The sequence below is a fragment of the Chaetodon trifascialis genome, chromosome 16, assembly GCF_039877785.1.
Source record: "Chaetodon trifascialis isolate fChaTrf1 chromosome 16, fChaTrf1.hap1, whole genome shotgun sequence".
NCBI lineage: Eukaryota > Metazoa > Chordata > Actinopteri > Chaetodontiformes > Chaetodontidae > Chaetodon > Chaetodon trifascialis.
The window spans coordinates 15,461,195-15,475,524 of NC_092071.1; the positions used below are offsets into that span (position 1 = coordinate 15,461,195).

General features: G+C 42.1%; 3 protein-coding genes across 5 annotated transcripts; 2 read left to right on the forward strand and 1 right to left on the reverse strand.

Annotated features, from left to right (window-relative positions):
• Positions 1–1,276: 1,276 nt before the first annotated feature.
• LOC139344855 (transmembrane 4 L6 family member 1-like) lies at positions 1,277–3,155 on the forward strand. Its single transcript, XM_070983265.1, has 5 exons — positions 1,277–1,520; positions 1,827–1,892; positions 2,204–2,337; positions 2,416–2,611; positions 2,759–3,155. Exons 1-5 carry the CDS (start codon positions 1,344–1,346, stop codon positions 2,765–2,767), a joined length of 582 nt encoding a protein of 193 aa, XP_070839366.1. The 5' UTR covers positions 1,277–1,343; the 3' UTR covers positions 2,768–3,155.
• A 1,238-nt stretch (positions 3,156–4,393) lies between these two features.
• Positions 4,394–6,316, forward strand: tm4sf21a (transmembrane 4 L six family member 21a). Its single transcript, XM_070983479.1, has 5 exons — positions 4,394–4,570; positions 4,923–4,988; positions 5,803–5,939; positions 6,013–6,196; positions 6,308–6,316. The coding sequence occupies exons 1-5, from the start codon at positions 4,394–4,396 to the stop codon at positions 6,314–6,316; spliced, it is 573 nt and encodes a 190-aa protein (XP_070839580.1).
• A 337-nt stretch (positions 6,317–6,653) lies between these two features.
• On the reverse strand, positions 6,654–12,281 carry slc25a15b (solute carrier family 25 member 15b). 3 transcript variants are annotated; one of them, XM_070982965.1, is made up of 7 exons: positions 11,986–12,281; positions 10,893–10,993; positions 10,270–10,528; positions 10,036–10,173; positions 9,393–9,568; positions 7,888–8,046; positions 6,654–7,795 (listed from the first exon to the last, which is right to left on the reverse strand). In XM_070982965.1, exons 2-7 carry the CDS (start codon positions 10,945–10,947, stop codon positions 7,677–7,679), a joined length of 906 nt encoding a protein of 301 aa, XP_070839066.1. In that variant the 5' UTR covers positions 10,948–10,993; positions 11,986–12,281; the 3' UTR covers positions 6,654–7,676. The 3 variants fall into 3 exon arrangements, with proteins under 3 accessions (XP_070839066.1, XP_070839068.1, XP_070839067.1); XM_070982967.1 differs by having other exon boundaries at positions 12,212–12,258; XM_070982966.1 differs by having other exon boundaries at positions 10,893–10,989; positions 11,986–12,118.
• Positions 12,282–14,330: the final 2,049 nt, after the last annotated feature.

Genomic DNA, 14,330 nt, shown 5'->3' on the forward strand with positions numbered 1-14,330 from the left:
TACCTTGAAAAATTGACAGCTAGAATGCCTAAAGTCTGCCAGGCTGTAAATGCTGCAAAAGGTGGTTTTTTTTGTTAGTTTTTTTTTTTTTTTTGATGAAAGCAAAGTCTGAAGTACACATTCATCATTTCCATTAAAATCATTATTTCTAACTCTGACAATGTCATCATGTCCTGTTCATTTGTTATATTTCCTATTCAGACTAATCTCATGTATGTTTCCATGGAAAAAAAGAAAATTTCCAAGTGATCCCAAACTTTTGAGCGGTAGTGTACACTAAAACATCTTTGGTGTGGATGGGTCCATCAGACGACTCAGCGCTTACTAGAGGAAGAGGTTTCATGGAAGCATGGAAACGTGTCTGTTATCTAGTGTTTACTTTGGATTGTAGCGGTTGCCAAAAGGCTATAACGTGTTATCTGAATCCACCCTCAGCATATAAACTTTAAGAGGAAGGTTTTTTTTCCCCCGCTGGCTTGAGATAGCCTCCGATCTTATAGTGTTGTGGTTTGTTTACACAGATTACATTAACCAACAGTACATAAAGTAGTTCAAACTAACTCAACCGTAAACATCTCCAGCAGTAAAATGCAGCATGGACGTGAATGCAGAACCACATCACAAATCAGATGGAGCAGATGTCTCAAACTTCGCTGAACAGTCTGTTCTCAGAGTGTTTCCTCTGGAGGCTTCACACAAGACTGACTTCCAAACTTCACAAAATGCTGCTTTTTAGTGCGTCAAACTCTGCACATGCATCATTCTGCACAGTGAGGCTCAAACATCCAGATGAAGTGACAATAAGTAAATTTACCAAAAAACAAAAAACCTCCAAATAACATTTTCTGGCATCAAGTAGGTAAGTAGTACTAACCCTTTTCCACACAGATTTGCCAAAAACTGCAGGTTTTACTTAAATATGTTATTGCTTTTATCCTCAGTTTGCCAATTGTGAAGCCAACCTGATTCTGACTTACATGAATTCACAACAGGTGTGTTAAAATATGCATTGAGACAATATGGTCCAGAGAAAGAAAAAGAAATATAAAATATACAGTACTGATTTTCTCCGTACCAACGTGTAAAGTGTACTGCATTAAAGATACTCCAACAACTACAATTTGCACAAAAAAGCTATTTAAGTACATGTAACAACGCAAATGTAGCCGAAGTTAATCATCTAATTACACCTCCCTCACAACCTCACCATCATTCTTAAGATTTAGCTGCCACTTCTCTCTCTTTTGGGTCATGTGGGGCTTCTCTGAAAAGCGGAAGGATTTGAGCAGAGACCCGATGAACGGGAGGTTTCACAGCAGTTAGTTAGCGTTCACCCTGACAACATGTGCATCACAAAATGCTCCCGTTGCATTGCTTTTACTCTGTACCCATTAGTGCTCCTGTCCATCGTCTGTAACATAGTGCTGTTCTTTCCTGGCGGGAATGCCAAGTATGCTAAAGCTGGACACATTACTGAGGAGGTGAAATACATGGGAGGATTCATTGGAGGCGGTTTGCTGGTGAGTTGTCTCTCCTCTAACCTGTTACTCAAGGGTGTGACTGTGGCCTAAAAGCTGCCTGGTTTCTGAAATATGTGCAGCCTCAGTTAAAGCTGAAAAATGCTGGATTTACACTGTTTATCGTTTGTTTTGTTGGTTTTGGACTCTCCTGGGTCCTAATTTTGTGCATTTGTGCACCAAGCATTTGGCATTCCTCAAAAACCTGACCTAAGGCTGACTTCTGTAAAGTTTCCCAAGTGCTGAATTATTTCAACCAAACTTGTGAACTATTCAACAACTCCCCGTTAACTAACGTGTCCATCACAGGTGTTGGTCCCAGCACTTTACATCAACCTGACCGGACAGCAGGGGTGCTGTGGAAATCGTTTTGGGGTGAGTCAGTCAGAGGTTTACATTTCAGGTGCTCAGAAGGAGAGCAAAGAGGAACCGTCACATTCAGCTAAATGCAAGTGCTGCATCACCGTTGCACAGCGTTTCGTTCCTCTTGAGGTGATAGATAAGATAATGCAGCATCATCAGGCACAGCGCATTTCTCCTTTTCTTATTCAAAAAGAACGTTTCTTAATGCATTCAAGATCAGCGCGACAGGAACGTTTAAACAGACACTGACATGAACTACTCATGTGAAAATACTACAACCATGTCAAACTTTGTGAGCTGTGCTTATCACTGAACATCTGCAGATGTTCTTATCCATCCTGCTGGCTGCAGTGGGAGTCGCCGGCGCCCTGTACAGTTTCATCGTGGCCCTGCTCGGTGTGGGTAATGGGCCCCTCTGCAAACATGGCGAGGGATGGACGACACCTTTCAAAAAGAGGTGACAAACAAAACTTCCTGACGACATTAGTAAACACGGTGAAGCTCTGGTTATTTATGAGCCTCTTCTTTTCCACAGTAACTGGAACTACCTGTCTGACGTCAAGTCGTGGAGACAGTGCACCGAGCCGAAGAACGTGGTGATGTTCAACACTGGGCTGCTCATCACGCTGATGGCGACCAGCTGTGTGCAGATGTTGCTCTGCGCCATTCAGATGATCAACGGCTTCTTTGGCTGCCTGTGTGGAACCTCTAACAACAAAGAGGTGTTTAAGGTGAAGAGGTCACACTGTGTTGTACCTGAATCCAGATTTTTCTCACATAAATTGTGTCATTTGAGAATCTTTACTTCAGTCTTCCACTTATTGTAATTGTTGTTTGTTTTTGTTTTTTTTTTAACACTTTTGTTCTTTTACTTACAGGAAGCATGAGTTAACCACTTGCAGTCGACCACATTTAAGGAATTGACATGCTCTGTTTTGTTGTGATGCAACACAAACCTGGAATATGCTCCGTGATGATAAGAGGCGAGCCCCAACTCTGACCACTATAAGTCACAGCTGAAACTTCTCCTATTTCACTCTGCCTGTCGTACCCTTTCAGCTTAGCTTTGACAGAGCCTTCATTTTAACTGTGGGAGTATTTGTTGTCATCTTTTCTTTGTATTTCACCTGGTTTGACCTGCACTAGTTCATCTTTGTCTGTACTTTCGTTTGTACTTAATCTTTTATGGTATTATTATCACCATGTAAAGCACATTGAATTGCCCCAGTGTATGAAACATACTATACAAATAAAGTTGCCTTGCTTTGTGCCTCGTGCTGGACGACTTCGAGTAGTGTTCCTGACTGAAGCTGTATAAAACCCTCTGTCGAAATTGCTGCTGTCTCTGGTAACAGGTGATTTTTTTAAGTGTATTTCATTTGATTCTATTTGAATTTATTATCAGATCGCTGTTTCACACACATACAAAAACACAGCATAGCTAACAGACTGCTTCAAGGGAGAAAAGACTAAATCTGCCAGCTGTGCCTTGATTGGTCTAAAATCTGGGTTTAATGAGGCATAATTCCAGTGAGGAGAGAAAGAGAATAAATAATCCTAAAGAGAAATTCACCTCTGATGGGGCCTTTTTCAAACACTTGATTCCTTCTGAAATCATGCATTGCTTCTGAGTTCTTTATGGGAAGAAGGGAACCACAATTTATCAGCAGCATATTTACAACCTTTATCTCTAATGAGGAACACTGCATGGCCCTTCATTGCTAGGACAACACATGTTTTGGGAAGCATCACCTCTTCTTCTTTTTATTTTATATTTTCTTTTTCCAAATTTCACTTTTTTTTAATTGATACAATGTGGAAACAACCTCAGCCATCAGGTCACTAGAGAAAAATGCAGCCTGTCGCATCAGTACTGAACTCAATTTATCACCGTTGTACAGTTGATGTCAACGACTCATTGTTCTTGCTCTGCCACGCACACTGCCACTGGTCTAAAGTCCAACTATCCTGTGATCATGCAGCCACTATGTCAATACATGAGCTGTATACTGTGTAGAACAGGTGGAAATGAAGATGTCTCACAGTGAATCTCAACACTCCCCACCACATCAGTCAGGCAGCAGCTTACAGCAACGTGCAAGAAACTTGGATTTAACGACAATAAGCATGTTAGAGGCCTGATCACCAAACCCAACATATGTGTATAACAGTCATGTGACCACCAGTGACATGTCTGACCTGAATGCATTTGCATCTTGAACCGAAAAAGTGTGCATCTACAAATGATCGAGCTCAACAACACAAGTGTTGTCCCTCAAAGATGTCACAGTATGAGTCACGTATATTTCAGCAGCCTATCCCAGGCTGTGTTTGTCCAGTTGGTCATTACGCCTCCCACACCCTAAAATCACTCACTATATTCAGTTTCTGCTCCCAGTGAGAGGACATTCCCCTCTGTGGCCTACTTTCAGGTGGAACTTCTCTCCGAAATCAGGAAGGATTTGAGTTAAAACTTGCGGAACGAAAGCTTTTTACAGCACTCAGTTGACAACATGTGTACTGGAAAATGCTCCCGTTGCATTGCTTTTACTCTGTACCCATTAGTGCTCATATCCATCATCTGCAACATAGTGCTGTTCTTTCCTGACGGGGATGTCAAGTATGCTGCAGACGGAAACATTACTGAGGAGGTGAAATACATGGGGGGGCTCATCGGAGGGGGTCTCATGGTGAGTTGTCTCTCTAACCTGTTACTAAGGGGTGTGACCGTGGACTACGAGCTGCTGTAAATTCCTTTCTGAAATGATTAATGTGCAGCCTGAGAAAAAATGTTAGTTAGATATTTAAAGCTGAAAAATACTAGCTTTGTGCTGTATGTTTGCTGTGGACATCATCTCTCATATCACACATGAATCAAAGTTTGAAGAGGTTTTCCTCCCAGCTGACTAAAAGCTGACTTCGGCGATGTTTCTGAAAGTCTCATAACATATTCTACAAGCTTTATGTTGTTAGGATTAAGTGAAAATGCGGAATTGTTTTGACTATGCTGAGCTGAATATTAACTCATCTGTCCTGCTGTAGGTGCTGCTTCCTGCATTGTACATCCACTTGACTGGAACAAAGGGGTGCTGTGGGAATCGCTGCGGGGTGAGTGAGATGTTTCAGAAGCTGAGCTCAGCTGGCTTAAATCTAAATGATTAACAATATCTACCACACACCAAATAGGCTATATAGGCAAACTAACACTTGTCCAGCTAAAGAAACAGAACATGATCAAACTTTATGAATCATTAAATCATAAAATGTGTACTGCATGCATCTGCGTCACTAAACCGTTGCCTATCATCTTCTTTGGAAAGATAACATGCCCTGCAATAAATTCTGATAACATCAGAGCAGTGCGTCTCTCTATGTTGATCCAAAAAAGAATATTTAATAGTTCAAGATGTGCAAAAAGCTTATTGAAATGCGCTTTCCAAATGCTCCTGATACATACAATCACACAGACTTTTTAACACACCGGCCAGGTCAGACATGCTAGTTTTGGTTATGATGGCACTGTCTGATGTCACATTTAGGTGTGGTAGGACAATAGCAGTAAATACAGTGCGATCCTGCACACAGAAAATGTCACCAAACTCTGATTTCCTGCAGGCTGAAACATGTTTCAGTATGTTGAGTTTAGTGTGTTTGTCTTCTTGTGACTGCTGGAAAAAGCACAGTTTGACAGAATACATGCAAGGAATGTGAGAGGTGAAAGAAAAGTCAGTGGACAACAGAGAGCCTGTTCCTCCTGAAACTCATAAGTACCTAATTTATCAGTAGCATGAAAAAATGTGAGGAGGAGGAGGAGGAGGAGGAGGAGGAGGAGGAGGATGAAGAGGAGCATAAACATGGGGGAGAATGCAGTGCGAAGAAAGAGAAATGTTTCTGACCTTTGCTTATCATTGAACTCCTGCAGATGTTCTTATCAATTGCATTCGCTGCAGTGGGTGTGCTTGGTGGCCTGTACAGTTTAATTGTGGCAGCGCTCGGTTTGCAAAACGGGCCCTACTGCAAAGTCGTCGGGCTGACGTGGATGACACCTTTCAAAAACAAGTGAGTAACTTTTTGATGACTTTTCTGAAGTTTCTGAGGTCCTGGTCATTCATAAAGCTCCTCCTCTGCACAGCGACCAGTACCTGACTGAAGACACGTTGTGGGGACTCTGCTTGGAGCCTGAGAACATTGTGTCGTTCAACACTGGATTGTTTGCTACTCTGCTGGCCACAAGCTGTCTGGAGGTGATCCTCTGCGGCATTCAGATGGTTAACGGGCTCTTTGGCTGTCTGTGTGGAACCTGCATCAACAAAGAGGTGAGATGAAGCTGTGCCTAAAATGAATAGGTGGAAATGAAAACACCCTGTTTACTGAGTTACATCAGACAATCTTAACATTTTCTGTTCTTGCCTGTTTTGTTTTTACAGCCACTGTGAGCCCCTGACGGTTGACTGGTGCCCCCTGCTGGAGGACTGATAGTATCCCTTGCTTCCTGTGCAAAAAATAGTGATTTCTTGTCCCTTTTGACCAGATTTTTTATGTGAATTTTTTGATGCTTAACACGAAAATGTTTGCAATTTATTAAGATATCTTGTGAAAATAGCACAGTGTTAGAAATAAATCATGCTGATTATACAGTTAATGTTAAATAAGTTTCAAGCCACTGCTACATCTTTGTTGTATTACAATGTATTTGGCATTTGACAATAAAATTAACCTGTGGCTTGATAAAAAATCAAGAGACAGCCGATCAAATAAAACACAGGACAGTTAATCTTCAATGACACCTTTAATGTAGGTTGTATTACTACAGTGAATATCAGGGTTGATATCTATACAAACATTTCAAGTGTCATCTCAAGTTGTTTGCAGTCTAAAATACCTACATTTCTCAATTAACGCTAAAGGAATATGAATGAGATTTCTCAACTGCCAACTGCTAAGCACTGGAAAAAAACCCTGCACATGAAATGCAGTGTGCAAATGGCACGCTGGATGAGGCAGCTGATGTTTTCTCATAAACAAAGAAAAGGCAAAATGCAGTGATTTAAAAGGCAAAAGGATAGAAAGTCAATGACAACAGGAGTGGAATAACACATGTCAATACAAAAACAATCAGTGTGATGGAAAATAAAATTTGATTCAAATTTAAAACACCTGCTGGCTGTGTTTGATGCTTCGAGGCCGATAAAAGCTGTAAAATTTCAGTTTTTGGTCGCTTTACCTAAATAAACCAAAACTGAGGCACATATTTAGCTGAGCATGATTCTAGAGCTGAAAACGCAAGTCAGTGAATTAGTATATGTCACTTTACATTGATTTTGTGCTTTCAAGATAATCTCACAACGTAACAGAGTTCTTTTCTTACTTGTGTGGCTGCACACGGAGCAAGTAAAGGATTTGAAATGGCAGAGAAACATATTTCTGTTGAGGTAGACACAAAACAATAACCTGGAGTGTTGACAATTCCTCCTAAAGAGGCTGCTCAAGGTTTCTCAGTACTGTGCCGCACATGTGTCAGATACATGTATGTATGTTGCACGTTGGCAGTATCACTTTTGGAGTGTTAAATACAAGCAATATATTTTAATCTAAAAAATAAATTAATATGAGGGTTTCAACAATGTAAATACTGTCAAAGGTGTGAGAAATGGAGTGTGGCAGTTTTTAGGTGAGTTCAACAAAAGCAGGAACTGGCAAAAACCAGGTCCCTCACATAACAAGTGTCTGGATGAGGTTATATGGCTGTAATACACTCCCAGTTCACCGCTCCCTCGTTTGATTGATGCATATATATCAGTCAAACTGTTTCATCATGAGCTTCCGGCTGGCCTCGTAACCCAGGAACAGTGCCCCGTTAGCAGGAAAGGTGCGGACCATGGTGGGGGTAAGACCCGAGTAGAGCGCCCTCACACCTAAACAAAAGAAACGGCACAGATTACAGTCTGCGCGATCTGAGCACCAAACATCCTCGCCGAGGCCATGAAACATAGCCGACTCTGCCTACCTTCAGTGCGGCCGATGGTCATGAAGGTTTTGAAGAACCCTGCCTGCTTGCCTGTCATAGACATGACCTGGATCCGGGACTTGACGCAGTCCATGGGATAGACTACCAGCCACAGGCACGCCCCCCCGAAACCACCGCTGAACACGATTGGAGCCACACCTTCAACACACGCGGGAGCAGCAGTGAGGGTGAAAGGGAGGTGAAAGCAGATTATACGAATGAAGAGGAAAACCTGTTTTAGATGATTAATTCACAACTGAATAGTTGACAACATGTGTACTGGAAAATGCTCCCGTTGCATTTCTGCTACTCTGTACCCATTAGTGCTCATATCCATCATCTGCAACATAGTGCTGTTCTTTCCTGGCGGGGAGGTCAAGTATGCTTCAGAAGAACACATTACTGAGGAGGTGAAATACATGGGGGGGCTCATCGGAGGGGGTCTCATGGTGAGTTGTCTCTCTAACCTGTTACTAAAGGGTGTGACCGTGGACTACGAGCTGCTGTAAATTCCTTTCTGAAATGATTAATGTGCAGCCTGAGAAAAATGTTAGTTAGATATTTAAAGCTGAAAAATACTAGCTTTGTGCTGTATGTTTGCTGTGGACATCATCTCTCATATCACACATGAATCAAAGTTTGAAGAGGTTTTCCTCCCAGCTGACTAAAAGCTGACTTCGGCGATGTTTCTGAAAGTCTCATAACATATTCTACAAGCTTTATGTTGTTAAGATTAAGTGAAAATGCGGAATTGTTTTGACTATGCTGAGCTGAATATTAACTCATCTGTCCTGCTGTAGGTGCTGCTTCCTGCATTGTACATCCACTTGACTGGAACAAAGGGGTGCTGTGGGAATCGCTGCGGGGTGAGTGAGATGTTTCAGAAGCTGAGCTCAGCTGGCTTAAATCTAAATGATTAACAATATCTACCACACACCAAATAGGCTATATAGGCAAACTAACACTTGTCCAGCTAAAGAAACAGAACATGATCAAACTTTATGAATCATTAAATCATAAAATGTGTACTGCATGCATCTGCGTCACTAAACCGTTGCCTATCATCTTCTTTGGAAAGATAACATGCCCTGCAATAAATTCTGATAACATCAGAGCAGTGCATCTCTCTATGTTGATCCAAAACAGAATATATATATAACAGTTCAAGACATGCAAAAAGCTTATTGAAATGCGCTTTCCAAATGCTCCTGATACATACAATCACACAGACTTTTTAACACACCGGCCAGGTCAGACATGCTAGTTTTGGTTATGATGGCACTGTCTGATGTCACATGTAGGTGTGGTAGGACAATAGCAGTAAATACAGTGCGATCCTGAACCTCCTGTCCTGAGAACAGAGGGAGGTGAAAGTAGATTATATGAATGAAGAGGAAAACCTGTTTTAGATGATTAATTCACAACTGCCCCCAACTGTAACATTAATAACTAAAAAGCTGACATTTGAAATATTTTGTGCTTTGGGCACAACAACCTTCCAGTACCTATGTCGTCTTTGTCACATTTCATGTAGTCGGCGAAGGTGGTGCGGCAGAGCTCGTAGGCACCGAAGAAGCAGAAGTAACCAGGGACCTCTCTGGCGATGGTGGTGGTCAGGCCCTGGAAGAAGCCTTGTGGTCCCTCATTCCTCATAATGGATTTGACCACCGACCACACTGTGCTTCAGAAAGAGCATTACCACTTGTTATTGTGCCGCATACATTAACTAGCAAAACTGCATGATATGCAGAGGTTTGTGTGTTTGGTGAGCAGGAAGGCTGGAGCTGCAGCGGAGCAGCGGGGGCATGGATGGAGATAGACATGGGGATTATTTGCATATTCATAGATTTGTGCAGACTAAATGAAGGCAAAGGCGTAGAGTTACATCTAAGCCATTTAAAGGCATGAAGGGATTTTTTTCCAAGAGAAAAAACATGTAAATATGTAATTCAGATCATTTTGTAGGGGTTTAATCAGTGCATGAAGACAAACTTTAATATATTAGGTTTGTGTAGTGGTAGTTTAGCTGTATCAACTGAACAACTGAATCTCCTACACATTAACCAATATACAACAAGAACTTTTGAGTAATGTAAGAGCAAATGTACAGTATCATCCAAAACCGAGAGACTTTTTAAACCCACTTACTTCTGGCTCTTTGCTATCTTTCCTGATGCCTCCATCTCATACATGGCTTGCAACCGACACTTGACAAGCTCAGTGGGGCAGAGTACCAGCGAGGAGAAGATGGACGCTACGGAGCCAGCACAGGCTTTGTGCATGTCACTAAAACAGAGGGAAAGATGAACAGTTACAGCTCTTGCACGCATTCTCGGGGCAAAGTTGGGTTTGGAGAACAGCTGGGTATAATCCTCACCCTACCTCAGCACGGCGTCACTGTGCAGTCCGGCCATGATGCGGATGACCTGCTGGCAGAAGCCGTAGCTCATGAAGAGCACAGAGTTCTCGGCGATGTTGGCCATCAGTGCCGGCGTGGTGCCCTGGTAGAGGCCCCGCAGACCCACTAATTTGTAGGTGGACAGGATGCAGTGGATGAAACCCCGGTACAGTGTAGGAAACGTCTGCATCTTGACCTTTGCTGTGTCCAGAGGCTGCCCACTGAAGACACACGCAGCTCCCCCTTGCGGAGAGAAAGTAAGAAAAACGTCAAGAATCTGACCAAAAACAGAGTACGGTTGTGATACGAACTACAAGAAAAAAATCAATGCTTGCTCGCAACATGTGCTGTGAAGAGAGATAAGAATCAGAGAGGGCTTCACTCCACGAACAGCGTAAACGGTCAATGGAAGCACAGAGATAAACGAGCCGGAAAAACACAGGAGTCATCAAAATCTCCTGCTACGTTAGACACTGCTCGGCTGTTGTTTGGCAAAGCAGCAGAAAAGCAGCGTGATTACTCCATACAGATGAAAAACTGCTAAAACTGCAAACTGTAATGCTGTTTTTGTTTACTGACTGACTGGGAGACAAAGCACTGTAGTCACCTATGGCTCCTGCAGAGAGGTCAATAACAGCCTGGACCACTGGGTGTGGGGCCATGGTGTATCAGAAGTCGTCAGAAGAGGTGTCTCTTTCTCACAGCTACCTGGATTAAAAATAAATAAACACTTAAAATAAACTACACTTAATTCCACTAACAACATACACTGCTACATCTTGTCAGAGCACTTTAATTACTGTAAACATACAAAGAATATAATCAGCCATTTGTTTCTTCATATGCTGAGTGTGAGACAGTGATTATGTGTGCGTGTCAGCAGAGGAATCAGAGGAGACAGACTGACTGACAGACAGACAGATGGCGGCAGCAGATGGGTTATAAAGTTCACTCCAATAAAACCTGCCCTTATTTATGGCAACAGTAATTATTTACAGTCAGGTAAGAATGGGCTTGTGTGGGGACAGTCATGAATGATAAAATGCAAGGGCAGAAGAGCATTACACAGCACAAAAGACAGGTTTGCATGAACAGAAACTGGAGGAGTCTTTCTTAATGAAGGACAAAAGCATTGTTTAACTAAACAGTCTGTGTCCTCTCAGACAAATGAAAATGCTCTCCAGTCTAATAACGCTCAGGACTTTTATGCTGGCAACATATATGCTATATTGTTGTTGTTTACTTCATTATTTACAACTACACTTACTTTTACTAAACTCAATATGAGCAGTACTTCTCGGTACAGTGCGGCGTTCCTTCCATTGCTGATAACACGAAGTACTCTCAGTCCCGTCTCCATATGTGCGTAACATACGCTAACCACCAGAGGGCGACAAATGCTTTTCTTTGTACAGACATAAAAACATTTTGTAAATATCAAAACGACCGAAGGACACTTTCACTGTCACTTACTGGCAAAAAATTAAGAGTAACCAGTTAAAACGTCAAACGGTGTTTTCTTTTAACCGGTAACTTCGGTCGCAACAACAGGTAACGGCAGCCATTAGCAATACTCGTACGTAAAGTAACGTCAGCTGGAAACCCTGGGAAGTTACTGTTTTCTGTGTGTCCAAATGTTAGATGTGTACGTGTAGAAGCTAAAGTGAAAAAAACGGTTGAAATTACTTCTGCATACAAACCTTACAGGGGAGAGACGGGTTCAACTCGGAGCACCAAAGTGTCGCTGCTGGTGAGGTAACGTTAAAGTCCGTGTGTCACACATAATATGACCAACAGTAACGTTGACCGAGTGAGCTGCTGACCGAAGCTAACATCGTCCACGAGTGAGCACATGATAACTTACACCACCAGGTCAAACATCCACAGTTTATCTTTATGTTATCTCATTTGCAACATGTAACGTACCCCTCTGGTCACTCACTGCGGTCAATGAATGGGGTCGACCATCAGTGACAATGAGACGGAGGAGAAAGCTAGGGGTTGTTTCATGAAGTCCGAGATGGGGAGAAATGAAGAGCGCTCACTCTGGCTGAAATTCCAGATACAAAAACTATGACGTGAACCGAAATTTTACATATCCACTCATTCTGCTCTGAGCACTGGTCTTACTAATGGTTACAATGCAAGTGAATTTATGTAAGTCTGTTGAAGTAATAGGTTTTCCAAAATTGCACATATACTAAAAAAATCATTAGACATCAGTTAAATAATATTGCATTGTCCATTACATAAAATTTAGGATACACATCTATGATATAGGGCTGCACGGTGGCGCAGCAGGTAGTGCGCGTGCCTCACAGCAAGAAGGTTGCCGGTTCGATCCCCGGGTCAGGCGGGGCCCTTCTGTGTGAAGTTTGCATGTTCTTCCCGTGCATGCGTGGGTTCTCTCCCACAGACCAAAAACATGCTCATTAGGTTAATTGATGACTCTAAATTGTCCGTAGGTGTGAGTGTGAATGGTTGTTTGTCCTTGCATGTGGCCCTGCAATCGGCTGGCGACCGGCTCAGGGTGTACCCCGCCTCTCGCCCATCGTAGCTGGGATAGGCTCCAGCCCCCCGCAACCCCGAAAGGGATAGGCGGTATAGATAATGGATGGATGGATCTATGATATAGACGCTTTTTTTGTAGTGGTGGCTATTTCTCAATAATGTAGTATAGTTTGTACCCTGAGTCATCTTCGCAATTTAAGATCTGTGATGTGAAGCAACATGTACGTTAAAGCTTCCGGTTTACGTTCTTTCTTGTTTTTCAAAATAAACCCATCGACGGTAGAGTGAAAGTACAGCACCCCCTGCTGTTTGTTAAAAAAAAAAAACAACAACACAAAAACAAGTTATTCGAGGTGTTTTGTGTTTTTCCCCACCTCGAAACCAAGGACAGAATGTTGTAAACCAGGTTTGTTGGTATGTTGTTTGTTACAATTTTGTAACTTTTGCAAGCTTTTGAAGACACCTGCTGCATCAATCTTTTATAATCCAGTCTTTGATATATCATATGTATTTGGATGTGCCTAAGCAACGTGAGTGTGTATCATCAGTGTGCGCGCAGGTTAAAGACTTTAAAACATTTTCTATCCATTAAAATAACGCATTTAGAGCAGCATGTGTCTGTGTTCTTTCTTGTTTAGCAACAATCAGACCTGAAAATAAGCCCCTAATGTTGGAGCAGAGCAACAAGCACATAGATGTAGAGTTCGCTTAATTCCAAATAGATACAACATTGTGTACTTTTAAAGGAATTAAATTGATGAACTTATGTCTAGATCAGGATAAACAACATTTTATAAAGCATCTTTCCATCGTGATGTGTCACGAAACTCAGCGTTTCTGAGTTATAGGTCACTGTGCAGATGTGATGCAGTCTCTCTTTTACAAAAAGGCCAAAATATCACACCAAGCCCTGTTTAATATTCCCATAAACCTGGCAGAAGCGCTCTTGAAATATTTAGCCAACAAGTACATCAGACATAATCCAAACATCAAATTTGTATAAATAGAAGAAGTTGCCAGAACGTGCTGTTCTTGATCAGAGGCGCCCTCGGAGTTCTGCTTTGTGCATAATTACCATGCCTATCTTTAGGGGTGTCTGGAAGTGCTTCTCCTCCCCTCTCTCCTGCAGAGCAGCACAGAACCTCCATTAAACTCAATCCTGTCTGTGCTCAGTCAGTCATGGTGGTCAGCGTTTGAAACTTCTCTGCAGCATTGCTGTATATAACCACAGTAATATCAGCAGCTTCCTGAATCTCGTGCATACTCTCTCTTTGCCATTTACTAAACAAAGAGATGAGTGAACTGCACTTATTGTACTCAGAGTAAACATTTATTAAAAGCTCAGTACTCCACAGTTGGACATGACATCACCTGCAGTTTTTTGTCATGTTAAACTTAAGGTGCAGACTTTCTGTGGATGCCGTGTTTTCGGAGCCAACAGGAGGTTAAAAATGTCCAACTGCAGATATCTGGTTTGACCGTGTGTGTTTGGTGTTATCATCTTCATTTGGGATCATCATTGAAGTGGAAAACT

Excerpts from the sequence above, each read along its gene's own strand:
- LOC139344855 (XM_070983265.1), top strand. The coding sequence starts at position 1,344 with ATGTGCATCACAAAATGCTCCCGTTGCATTGCTTTTACTCTGTACCCA. Across the intron at positions 1,893-2,203 it reads GCTGTGGAAATCGTTTTGGG|ATGTTCTTATCCATCCTGCT; the intron begins GTGAGTCAGTCA and ends GAACATCTGCAG. Across the intron at positions 2,338-2,415 it reads ACGACACCTTTCAAAAAGAG|TAACTGGAACTACCTGTCTG; the intron begins GTGACAAACAAA and ends TCTTTTCCACAG.
- tm4sf21a (XM_070983479.1), top strand. The coding sequence starts at position 4,394 with ATGTGTACTGGAAAATGCTCCCGTTGCATTGCTTTTACTCTGTACCCA. Across the intron at positions 4,571-4,922 it reads TCATCGGAGGGGGTCTCATG|GTGCTGCTTCCTGCATTGTA; the intron begins GTGAGTTGTCTC and ends GTCCTGCTGTAG. Across the intron at positions 5,940-6,012 it reads ATGACACCTTTCAAAAACAA|CGACCAGTACCTGACTGAAG; the intron begins GTGAGTAACTTT and ends TCCTCTGCACAG.
- slc25a15b (XM_070982965.1), bottom strand. The coding sequence starts at position 10,947 with ATGGCCCCACACCCAGTGGTCCAGGCTGTTATTGACCTCTCTGCAGGA. Across the intron at positions 8,047-9,392 it reads ATGTGACAAAGACGACATAG|GTGTGGCTCCAATCGTGTTC; the intron begins GTACTGGAAGGT and ends CGTGTGTTGAAG. Across the intron at positions 7,796-7,887 it reads GACCATCGGCCGCACTGAAG|GTGTGAGGGCGCTCTACTCG; the intron begins GTAGGCAGAGTC and ends TCTTTTGTTTAG.